Raw genomic sequence first — 13,202 nt, forward strand, 5'->3', positions numbered from 1 at the left:
TCCCCTGATCTGCACAGAGAAGCACAAACCAAGATAAGGAGCACTCAGATCCTTCCCCAAAATGACAGGACAGTGATTCTGAGCACCGCCTCGCCACATCAGAAGAGAACTTTCCTACCTGCCACTTCCTCGTCTTCCCATGAGCACTGTGGAAACCACCTCCCCTGTCAATACAGGCTTATCTGCGATTAAAATTAGAAATATGACCTTGGAGCCTTCTCTCTTTTCATGCCACTTTTCCATGGCATGGCTCGAAAAGATAAGGCTGCCTATAAAAGGGCCTTTCGGTGTTGTCCAGCTGTCCGTGGAACCTGACGGATCTGCCATGGTGAGTGGGGCACGAGCTTCCCCGGCTGACTTATTAGACTTCTCCTGTTTTCTCCACAGACCTCAGTGATGTGGGGTAAGCCGACTTTCCAAGCCTCGCTAGGCCACACTCAACCTTGTTTTTGTCTTCATGCAGATGCTGCTGGTCTGGTCGCTGGCACTGCTGCTGGGAGCAGTAACAGGTAAGAAGAGGCGCTGGGCTGGACTTGAGAGTCTCACTGCTTAGTCTGCTCCAGAAGGCCTTGGGGCTGGATTCAAGCCACAAGGGGGGTCAGGAGGAAAACAGAGAGGTTCAGGATTGAGAGCTCAAGATCTAAGCAGGATTGCCAGGTAAAATCTACAATGCCCAGTTAATGCTGAATTTGAGATAAGCAGGAAATAATTCAAAGAGCAAATGGGTGACATATTTAGACAAAAAATTCCCTGTTTAACTGAAGCTCAAAGTTGACTTGTAATTTTAATTTCTGAGTCTAGCAGCCCTAGCATAGAGTCAAAGGAAGGGTTTGAACCTTAGTTGAGTCACCTACAACTCCATGACCCTGAGCAAAATCCCAGGCCCCTCCATGCTTCACAGCCTTGTCTGTGAAGTGGGGAAATGACATCACCCGTCTCCTGGGCTGAGACTCTTAGGTAAGAGAAGTGGCTCATGGTGCCCAGCAACTGGCACATAAAAGATGTGGAGGGATGCAGCCCTGAGACAGCTACTACTCTTACTAGTGCTATTATGTGGCCCTCTCCCCAGAGCCCTCCTGGAGTTGTCCCTCTATGCAGGAGCATGCCAGCCCACAGTGTGTCAAATCCCACGTTTGATTGTTTCTGCCTACCTTCTTCATCACAGGAATCCACAATGGGGCTCAAATTTAGGTCAGAAACCTACATGCAAAGTCAAGGTGGAGATGTGGAGTTCTGGCCCTTGCATGAAACTTGAGCTCTCCACCCAAAGTGCAAAGCCACAGGGCTGCCCTGGGAGCCAGGAGCCTCAACACAGGCCCATCCCCACCACAGTTAGGACACAGGCCGCTCCATTCCTGGGCACCAGTGGCTAAGGATGACATCTGGGTGGAGAAGCTAAAGTGAGTCCCTGCTTGGGACTGAGCAGAGACACAGGGCAGTGAGGGGGTCCCCTGGGGTACAGGGAGGAGCAACAGCTTTTCTGCCACAGAGGCATCGTCCTTTGAAGCTGCTTTGTGAGAGTATGAGTGAGAGGGTGCTTGGGAGAGTAAGGAAGGCGATCTGCCATGAAATGCAATTTGACACATATTTTGCCTGCGACGCCATTAAAGAGCATTCTGGTTAAACTAATATCCTTGAAACTCTTCTGGGTGATTTCAGGAAAAGAAGTCTGCTATGACAGACTCGGCTGCTTCAGTGATGACTCCCCATGGGGAGGGACCTTGATAAGACCCCTGAAAATGTTGCCCTGGGCTCCGAGAACTGTCAACACCCGCTTCCTCCTCTACACAAACGAGAATCCAAGCAGCTATCAAGTAAGAATCCTCTTATTTGCAGCACTCTCTTCCATTTTTTAATGTTATGAGGCTATCTCTTCATCTATTTCATGCTTCTGTGACAGAACAGGTTAACAGGTTGGGTAAACTGTGTTACAAAATCAGTATTTATTTGATTCCCAGTACTGATGTAGGATAGAAGAAGCTGGGTATCCAAGGAACGGTCAGAAAGCAGGTTTGTTGACTGCAAGGTCCAGAGGGCTATTGCCTAAAACATTCTCTGGACCAAGAATATGGAAATTCTTTGAACTTTATACCCAATGGGAGGAGGGGCTTAAAGATTTACATTACAAGTGCTTTTTGTTCCATTTTTCTTTCTTCCTTTCTTTCTTTCTTTTTCTTACTTTTTCTTTCTTTCTTTCTTTCTTTTAGACTAGACAGAGATTTTACAAGTTTGTTTGTTTTCTCTCCAAACCTGGCATTTATGAAACACAATGCCCTCTGCAGGAGTTTTTGTTTTTGTTTCCTGTTATTCTGTGTAAAAAGCTTTCTGACAAGAAGAGGAACTTATATGTTACAAATATGGTGGGGGTTTCTGCTTAATTATGGTAAGGGTCTTTTGGTGGGGGTCTCTGGTCTACTTCACTATTAGAGGCAGGGAAGTCAGGTGGAGCATGGAGACTGGATAAGGCTTTCTTGGTGCATCATAAGGTAGCAAAAGGCATCACCTGGTGAGAGAGTGGGAAGAGAGAACGGAGGACGAGTGTGGGATGCAGTTGTGCTTTTTTGCGAAGGGCGCTCCTGCAGTTTCCCACTCTTGCCACAACCACAGTAATGCCTTCATGACAGCAGAGTCCTCCTGTCCTATCCACCTCTCAGTATAATCACAAGCAGAATTAAATTTCAACATACATTTTAGAAGGGACATTCAAACCATACTGCTCTGCCCTGGTTCCTCCCAAGTTCATGTTCTTCTCCCATGCAAAATACATTCATTCCATCCCAGTAGTCCTAAATGTCTTAGCTTGTTCCTGATTCAACTCAAACCTCCAAAGTTCAGACTAAATAGTTACGGGTAAGACTCAAGGCATGATTCATCCCTTAAGCTATGAGCCTGTGAAATCCAAACTTATCTATTACCAAAATACATATTATAAGACAGGCCTAAGAGAGACATCCCCATTCCAAGTCAGAAAAATATGCAATAAAAAGGAGTGAAAGGCCCCCAGATAAGTCCCAAACCCTATAGTGATAATAACATTGTCTTGAAACTCTAGTCTTTCACTCTGAGTGCCTCCTCCTGGACACATGTATATGAGTTGGGCCTCCAAAGCCTTGGACTTCCGCCCCATGACTTTTCAGAGCTCGGTTCGCCTGGTAGCTCTCAGAGGCTGGAGTCCTCGGACAACTATCCTTACAAGCTGGTGATGCATTCTGGGAGCTCTGCAGTGCTGAGGTCTCTGGGACTTCCCCACTCCCACAGCTCCACTGGGCATTGCCTCGTGGGGTTTCTCTGTGGTGGTTCCATCCCAGTGTCACCATCTTTGCATGGGCCCCCAGGCCACCCAATGCTAGGTGGAGGCACATCGCTCACAGACCTTGTGTTCTATAAGTCTGAAGACTCAATACCACATGGACACCACCATCATTTTATTGTGTGTGCCCTCCATAAAGGTGGCTTGGACCACATCTAGGCCTGCTTGAACCATAGCTGGGAAGGCTGAGGAGCATGGGGTAGAATGCGGGGACAGAGACTGAGGCAGCACTGGGCAGCCAGCCCATGGAGGGCACCCCTGACCCACCCTAAACCATTTGCCCCTATAGAATTATGGTGGTAGAAACAGCTTCAAAGTTCTGAGAAATGCCTTGGGGATCATTTCCCATTGTCCCAAAGAATCCCACCTGGCTTTCTTCTATCCATAGTCTTATTAGGAAAAAAAAAACAAAAGGTCACTTGATTACATACTTGTTTTGCTCTTCTTAATGACCCCTTTTTACTCTCTGGTACCCAGGATGCACATTTTCTAAATCTGTCTGTTCAACTTCCTTTTTAACTATGAATTTCATCTTTAAGTCATTTATTTCATCTTGCTCTTCATCCTATATAGCAGTTAATAGCAGTCATGTAGCAGCCTGATGGTTTTCCTTCTTAGATATTTCATCTGCCAAATATGCCATTTACTGCTCTTAAGTTCTGTATTCTATAAAGTCTTAGGATATGGATACAATTAAGACAAGTTTTTTTGCAGCTATATAATAAGGATGGCCTTTACACCAGTTTCTAATGCATGACCCTCATTCCTACCTGAGACTTGATCAGAATGAGCTTTACTGTCCATATTTCTCTCAATAGTCTGGTCATGACCACATAATAGCTAAGATTCTGACTTCCCCTGTAGCTGTTCTCTTCTGAAGACCTTTCACCTGTACCATTCTTTTTTTTTTTAAAGAGAGAGTGAGAGAGGAGAGAGAGAGAATTTTTAATATTTATTTTTTAGTTCTTGGCGGACACAACATCTTTGTTGGTATATGGTGCTGAGGATCGAACCCGGGCCGCACGCATGCCAGGCGAGCACACTACCGCTTGAGCCACATCCCCAGCCCCACCTGTACCATTCTTATGCTCCATTAATCTAGAACAAGATTTTTCTAGCCTGTTCCTTCCAATTATTTCAGCCTCTACCCATTACTAACTTCCAAACCATCCTCCACATTTTCAGGAATTTTTATAGCAACAGCCCTACTCCTGGGGCCAATTTCCTGTTTTAGTCCAATTCCTGGTACTGTAACAGGATACCACAGAATGGGTAAATAATTACAAAAGAGAAGGAATTCCCAGATAAAGGATCTACATTTTTTTTACTTATATATGACAGCAGAATGCATTACAATTCTTATTACATATATAGAGCACAACTTTTCATATCTCTGGTTGTATACATAGTATATTCACACCAATTCATATCTTCATACCTGTACTTTGGATAACAATGTTCATCTCATCCCACCATCATTAATTATCCCAGAACCCCTCCCTTGGATTTACATCTTGAGAAGTTATTATTGTTGCATCATGAGATAGAAGAAGGTATCACATGGCTAGAGTACATGTTTAAAGAGAGACAGAATGGTGCAGGCTGAACTTCCCCTTTTATGAGGAGCCTACTCCCACAATAAGCATTTCCACAATAATGGCATTAATCTATTCCTAAGAGTAGAACCCTCATGACATCTCTTAAAAGTCCCACTTGTTACCATCATCACAATGGCAATTAAATATCAACATTTTGAAGGGGATATCCAAACCAAAACAGATACTAAATATTCAAGCCTCCTAAGGAGAATTAATCAGATAGTGGAATTTGCATCTCTGTTGATTTTTGGGAAGATAAGCATAAGTATTATTTTATTTAATTTTATAAATGGCCCATTAACTTCATCATGGCTTTGTATTACTTCTAGGACACCTTAACACATATTCTAAGTAATGGAGGATACTATGGTTTGAATGGTCCCACCAAAACTCATGTCAAAATTTATTTGCCATCAAGAAGAGGGACCATTAAGAAGTGATTAGACCATGAAAGCTTTATCTGCAAAAATGGATTAATATAGTTATCTTGTAGTAGATTCCAGGTAAAGCAGTCTGACTCTCTGTCTTATGTGTTCACTTGCCAATTCAAATTCCAACAAGGGAAGACAATACCAAGTCCCATGTCATGCTCCTGGAAAATCCTGGTCTATATAACCATGAGACAAATAAATTTCTGTTTTATCAAATTATCATAGCAGCAAGAAATGGACAAAAACAATGGAAAAAAATACATATATATTATATGTAAATATAATATATATGTATATATGTGCACATATATACATAAATATCATATATATCTTACATATATACCATATATACAAATCATTATATATGATTAAAAATCTCATATTACACATACATATAATATCCTATTATTGCATATATCTATGAAATTTCCAAGTATATTATATATATAATGCACATATATACATGATATATATACAAATAGGAAGATTATATATATCACATATGTATGTGTGTACACATGTATATTCATACAAAAGCACACACACACACACGTTGACACTCATGCACATAGAAAAGACCCTCCATCATGTGGAGATAAACCTTATCACTGACATTATAGCAGACATTTTATCCCAATTAAACAACCAAAAAAATTTATGATGCCTTTACAGTAACAACTTGGAGATGACTGTGAATAGTGTGGCTGCATTGGATAACCTATACTCACAAGGATCCCTCATCTGAATGGTCCTAGAGGAGGCTATAAGAAACTTGACCTGAAACACTTTTCTTCCCCAAACAGCAAATCACTGCAGATTCATCAAGCATCAGAAGTTCCAATTTCAAAACAAATAGAAAAACCCGCTTCATCATTCATGGATTCACAGACAAGGGAGATGAAAACTGGCTGGCCAACATGTGCAAGGTGAGGCCTGGTGAACTTGTACAGGAACCTTGTCTCAGGGGCAAGTAAGGCACTGGCCCCATCCGTGGAGGACAAATGCTGGTCCCCACCACCCTGGAGGATCCTGTGACTCTTGCAGACCCTGAGTTCCCAGGGGAGGTGCAGGAGAAGGTGGGGTGGAGGCACCTGGGACAGTCAGGGCAGTGAGGTGGGCAGGCATTTGGTGGCTCCAGGAAGTGATTATTTAATAGCAATTCCAGGGGGGCTTCAGAACTCAAGCTACAGAGCTGCCTAGCAGATGCATCCCTGCTGTGTGCTCATTGGCTTTTAACCTTCACATGAAGAGCTAAAGAACTCGTTTTTACCCAAACTAACACTTTCCCTTCCATTTTCACTGGTTGCTCTCATCTCTGGTAGCAGTACTTAGGAAAAGCACAGTGAGTTTTCATTTTTGGCTTCTGTTATTTCAGCAGATAATGAAGATTTTAAAGACAAATAGAAAAAGCTTTCCTATTAATGGCTAGTGTCTGAGAAACATTGATGCATTTATTTGCATATTTATTCTTTTTCTTTACCAAGTATCTATTGCAGCAATGACACAAAGCTGTCGTCATTTCCTCCAAAGTGTCAAGAAGACACAAAGGCCTTCCTAAGCCCATTTGATTTCCCACCTGTCTCTGACCCCAGCCGAAGGCAGAACAGAGTTCACTCAGAGCATTTAGCTAATCTGTCTAGATGAGCACACTGGAGTCCATTCACTTAGAAATAATCTGTAAAACCACAGCCTACTTTCTAAAACACTTTAAATAGTATAGGACAAAATATGTGATTCTTAACTGCAGGGAATATAATTTAAGATATTGCAATACATTTTTTCTAAGATTCCAAGAGCAAATTATTGTTTTCTTTCATTTGCTTTGTATTTGGCAATAACGCTGCATTATGATAAAAAAAATTAGTGGATTAAAATTGATGGTAAAGGCCCTGGATTCCAGCCCTGACTCTATCCTACTTTACCATGGCATTAGTAAACCAGTTTCCTTCTTTAGATTTTTTTTTCCTTCTGCAACACAAGAGTTGGGGGATGATTTCAAAAATTGCTTCATTATTTTTTTTAGTTGTAGATAGATACAATATATTTATTTATTTATTGTGGTGTTGAGGATCGAACTCAGTGCTTCACACATGCAAGGCAGGTGCTCTACCACTGAGCTACCAGCCCCTATTCTTAAATTCTTTTGGAGGGGAAGTTGGGATTATGTACAAACACTCAAATGATTTCTACCAGAACTACCTTTCATGAAACCATAATTGTGCTCTATCGGATTCTCCAGTAGATACCTGGCAGGCTATGTTTTAGTGGAGGTAACTTCAGTGATGTGCAAAGAAATCGTCTCATCCAAAACTCTGATTAGCATTTTCATTATGAAAAATCCAACTCCCTTACCTTCAATGTATTTATGTATTTAAGGGGTAGGGGGGTCCTGGCTGACTCCCACTCATTCACTGTTTACTAATTGAGCACCTGCTCTGTGCCAGGAACTGTTCTAGACCCTGAGTATGCAACAGTGAGAGACAGACAATGTCCTCGGGGGCAAGGGACAATGTAATATTATGGCATTCAAGATGTTCTAATGAGACCACCCAATCTGCCTTGTCTGATACTATTGTCTGAATCAGTTGTCAACCTATATATCTGTTATAGTAGAAATCCCAAGAACCCAGTTCCTGAGATGGCCACTCTTCCAGGTTGGAGTCAATTTTAAACTTTAGGAGGGATTATTTATCCATTACAGACTTGGCCTTTTGCTCTTAACTTTAAGGTTAAAAGTGACATGATAAAAAATGTACAGATCAGGGAGGGGATTTGTCCTGTGCTCAAATGTGTTAATAAGCAATTAATAATGGTCTTGAATTATGTGCCTTGCATCAGAACATGATCCAAGTAGAAAGTGTGAACTGCATCTGTGTGGACTGGAAAGGCGGCTCCCGGACCGGATACACCCAGGCCACCCAGAACATCCGGGTTGTGGGGGCAGAAGTGGCCTACTTCATCAATACCCTCCAGGTAACTACATCCAGGTTATTGAAAACACTCATACCTATTGCTTTCTGGGTTCTCCTTCCAAAAGAAAGTTGTTGATATTCTAATTTTCTTGTTTAAATTTATTTTTTTAAATTTTTTGTTTTGTTTTAATTAGTTATACATGACAGTAGAATGCCTTTATGCACTTTGATATATCCTACATAGATGGGGTAAAATTTCTCATTTTTCTGATTGTACATGTTGTAGAATCACCTTGATCATATATATAAAATGTCTGTTTCCTTCTACTGTCCTTCCTATCCCCAATACCATCCCCTCTCCTTCCTGTACTCTCTCTACCTAATCTAAGGTAACTCTCTTCTTCCCTAGTGACTCCTCCCGTTATTATGAATTAGTATCTGCATATTAGAAAAAAAATATTTGGTCTTTGGTTTGGGGGGATTGGCTTATTTCACTTAGCATAATATTCTCCAACTCCATCCATTTACTAGCAAATACCATAATTTCATTCTTCTTTAAAGCTGAGTAATATTTCATTAAATATATATACCACATTTCTTTATCCGATCATCTACTGAAGGACACCTAGGATGGTTCCATACTTTAAATTTATTTTTTAAGTGATACGTTAAAAAAATTGTACAGTATCTACAGATCATCATGTGATGTTTTGATATATGTATACATTATGTTGTGTTCAAACCAGAGCAAACATATATCTCATCAAGTATTTCATTCTTTTATGGTTCAAAATCATTTCTTCTAGCTTTTTTAAATTTATGAGCACACTATTATGTATATTCACCCTACTGTGCAATAGCACCAGAATGTCTTATACCTTTCTATTGCTTAGAGCCTGTTGATCAGCATTTCCCTCTCTCTCCACCATTACTCTATCCTTTAGTAATCACCATTCTTCTTTCAACTTCTGAGACCAACTTCTCTATATTCCACATCTGAGTGAAGTCATGTGATACTGGTTTTTCTGTGCCTGGTTTATTTCATTTAATACAATGATCTCCAGTTTCATCCATGTTACTGCAAATGACAGGATCTCATCATTTTATTACTAAATAATATTCCATTGTGATTGTCTCTTAATCCATTCATCAGTTGATGGACACTAGGGTTGCTTTCATTTTTTGGCTATTGTGAATAGTGCTGGAATGAACAGGTAGTGCAGATGTCTCTTAATTATACCAATTTCAATGTCATCTCCTTTGCGTATGTGCTGAGGGATGGGGTTACTGGATCATATGAAGCCTCTTTGCTGTTTTCCATGATGGCTGTAGTAATTTACCTTTCCACCCACAGCATGCAGGGGCACCCTTTTCTCCACATCCTTGCAGGCACTTGTTATCTCTTGTTTTCCTGGTACTGTCCATTCTTACTGGAATCCCATTGTTGCTTTGATTTGCATCACCCTGATGATTAATGATGTTGAGCATTTTTCAAAAAATATTCCTCTTGACCATTTGTGTGTCTTCTTTTGAGAAATGTCTATTTTAGGTCTATTGCCCATTTTTAAATCAGATTTTTTTCCCTTTTTTGTCTGTTGAGTTGCTTGAGTCCTTCTGGATAGTGAACCTTTGTCAGATATATGCTTTGCAAACATTTTCTCCTACTACTTAGGCTGTCTCTTCATTCTGCTATTGTAGTTTGATGCAATCCCATTTGGACATTTCTGCTTTTGATTCTTGTGCTTCTGGGGACATGTCCAAAAAGCCCTTTCTCATTCCAATCTAAATCAAATATGATAATTGACAGACATTTATTGCTGAAATATGGCCTTCCCATTGATGAAAAATGCAAAGAAATCTAGATTTGGGTCTATCAACAAACCTTTTTAGGTCCATAAACTAGTTTTTTTTATTTTTAGCAAGCTTATTTAAGCAATTATGCAGATTATTTCTAATGAATTCTACCAGTATTTGTTTTAGTTTTATTGGTCATTACTAAATATACATGATAATGTTACCTTTAATATAAACTAGTTTGCTTGTTTTTTAAAAGAGAGGTATAATATGGTAACAACCTAACCTGATTAGGTAGCCTAAAGCATATAAAATGTTAAATGTGAATATATTTAAGTAGCTGCTTTCATGATTTTCTGTTTTAAATCCTTGCTTCATCACCTCTGGGTAACAATCCATTCCTTTCAAGGTTCTGTCTACATAGCAATAGAATGAATAGAGGCCTTTTCCCATTAGCTTAAAAGTTTAAAATCATTTTTATATTTCATATAGTTGTGGGCAAAATCCATAAAATCTTTTACTCTGAAGGAGCATTACTTCTTATTAAAACCCCAGACTTTGAGCCGGGCACAGTGGTGCATGCCTATAATCCCAGCGGCTCCAGAGGCTGAGACAGTAGGATCATGAGTTCAAAGCCAGCCTCAGCAACAGCGAGGCACTAAGCAACTCAGTGAGACCCTGTCTCTAAATAAAATACAAAATAGGGCTGGGTGTGGCTCAGTGGTTGAGTGCTCCTGAGTTCAATTCCTGGTATCAAAAACAAAACAAAAACCCTCCAGACTTTGGAGTTTGCTCCTTTGGTACCTACCTCAAATTCTGCAATACTTCAGAACATTCATACATTTTTTCTTTTTCTTTTTCTTTCTTTCTTTTTTTTTTTTTGAGACTGAGGACCAGCTCTGCCCATCTTTGCTCTTATTTGGGATCTTAGGTTGGGTCTAGGAACCAAGTTAACATGAAAAAAGATTAACAGGAGAAAAGCAAACAATTTTTGTTAATTTTTAATATGTATCTCTGGACATTCACAAAATGGTGACAACCCAGGGAAATGGACAAAGCAGAAATATTTATATGTTTTGGACAGAGAGTGACAATGTTTTTGAAAGAAATGACAAGACAAAGGCGTGTGGGTGAGGGCTGGTGAATTCCAGCAGAGTCAGTATGAGGTACACGAAGGAGCCCAAACCAGTGGAGGACAGGGTTGTTTCTGTAAGTGTGTTTGTACCCATCCATTGCAGCATCAATTCCCAGACACTGAACTTCTTCAGAGAACTTCTTATGTGGGTACAGGGAAGGCATCTCTCTTCCAGAAACTTTTATGTTTTCCTAAAAGTAAGATGAAGCAGTTCAGATAGCCCTTCCTGCAACTGCTCCTCTAGTACCTTTAGCTCAAAAATATTTATGCCCAGGAGGCTTGTTCTGGGGTACCATTCTGTTTTTTCCTAGTCCCCCATTTGAGGCTTCATTTTCAGAAGGTTTCCCATAGTAAGAGCCAACTTGGCAGCTCTTCAGAGATTTGGATGAGAGGTTCTTGTATCAAAGATCAGCAAAGTTGTTGTTATTGTTTATAGTTTGGAATAAGCAGAAAAGACCAAATTTGAGTACATCATCCCATATCTAACTGAATCAGTCTCTTAGTCCTAAAAAACAGACCAGTTTGATTAAATATGAAAGACTTGTGTTTCATTTTTAGGAGGTGGCGTTGAAGGTAGGATCTTTTTAACATTAGGTCTCCATGTGGTACAAGCATACAAGGTCATGAATAAGAGGCATTTCTACAAATAAAGGCTAATGATTAGAGTAGTCTATCAACTGGTTTCTGAGCTTGGAGGAAAGCCAGATGAGGATGTTTTTAGATATTGAGCTTGAATTGTCTTCAATAGAACAAGGCAGATAGTAGCAATATGACAATTTTTTTTTTATTTGTTTAAAGTTTGAATGTCAACCAGTTTCTTCTTCAGGAAGACAAACAAAAAAAAAACAAACATTTTTTTTGTTTTGTTTTGTTTTGATCTTAGTGATTCCAAGTCAGAAAGGCAGGAAAAAATTGGAAATGTTAGTTTGGAGATTTGTAGCCAGATGCTGGAGGAAACTAAAACAATCAGGATTTAGTCCAATTTGCAGGCAAATAATAAAATCTTAAAAACAAAACAGAACAATGAGCTAGAATCTAATAACATATGTACTATAGGGTTTTATTTTCTCTATATAATCATATTTATCATGTTTACCAAAGATAATTACAATGATTTGTTTGCAAAATAAGTTTAGTCTTGTTGAACTTGGCCTGATTATTTACCTAAGTGCAACAAGAATAGTGATTGACTCTGTTAAGTTTGATCTGTTGACACTTAAAATCTGATAAAGAATCTTAGATCAGGCACTTAAAAGTCTCTTGAGGCTACAAAGCCAATCCAAGGACTCAACCACATACTGTGACGGATGGATTCTTTTCTTCTCAAGTTCCCCCAAATAGCTAGAGGTGCCTGGGCTGGCTAGGAAGAGGTGGTTTTTACTCATCACTCAGCTAGAAACACTGTAAAGGAACTGGGTAAGGAACCAGTGCAGTATTTCCAGGGTTTTTTTTACTAGCTCCATAAAGTCAACCTCAGTCAAGCTGTCTGGTCATATTAGAAAATATGACATTCCAGTCAAAGCCTTGGTAATGTAACTAGAGTTTCCAAGTGTGCCCCACTACAGTGAAGAGATTCTTAGTGGACTTGTGCCAAGAACCATGTTGCCATGAGAATACAAAAATACATGAATAGCCTCTGAATCATGGAGAGATCAGGTAGGGAGCAAAAGTAAATCTTTAAATTGTTCATATAAGTATATCTTACCAAATTACTGTAAGCTTTAGATAGCTTAAAATATTTTTTCTCTTTTTGAGGTTTTATTCTCTTTTATCAATTTGAAAAACAAAATATAAAAAGAGTCAGTAATGTTTTAAACAAAAAAAATTCATTGAAAAATCATAATCCTTCATAAGTTTAGTCCCACATGATTAATTGTTGTTCTGCTTAGTGTTGAATTAGCCTACTGGTTTCATGAACCTATTAATTTCTTCATTAGAGTTTTTGGAATTTTTACCTATCCTAATGGTTCTTTAAGCTGTGTTCTTTGTCAAGAGTAATTTTTCAGAATCTTTCATGAATTT

The 13,202-nt window shown here is 39.5% G+C and overlaps 1 protein-coding gene across 1 annotated transcript in view; it reads left to right on the plus strand.

Annotated features, from left to right (window-relative positions):
* Positions 1 to 241: 241 nt before the first annotated feature.
* The window catches only part of LOC308633922 (pancreatic triacylglycerol lipase-like), a gene marked incomplete at both ends in the record, with an annotated part of 28,967 nt that continues 16,006 nt past the window's right edge, over positions 242 to 13,202 (plus strand). The window contains 5 exons of the mRNA XM_081267303.1: positions 242 to 328; positions 464 to 509; positions 1,660 to 1,814; positions 6,143 to 6,265; positions 8,178 to 8,312. Coding sequence (XP_081123429.1) covers positions 242 to 328; positions 464 to 509; positions 1,660 to 1,814; positions 6,143 to 6,265; positions 8,178 to 8,312 — 546 coding nt within the window. The remainder of the gene's footprint in view (positions 329 to 463; positions 510 to 1,659; positions 1,815 to 6,142; positions 6,266 to 8,177; positions 8,313 to 13,202) is intronic.

Source organism: Spermophilus citellus, assembly GCF_964194105.1.
Source record: "Spermophilus citellus genome assembly, chromosome: 15".
Lineage (NCBI taxonomy): Eukaryota > Metazoa > Chordata > Mammalia > Rodentia > Sciuridae > Spermophilus > Spermophilus citellus.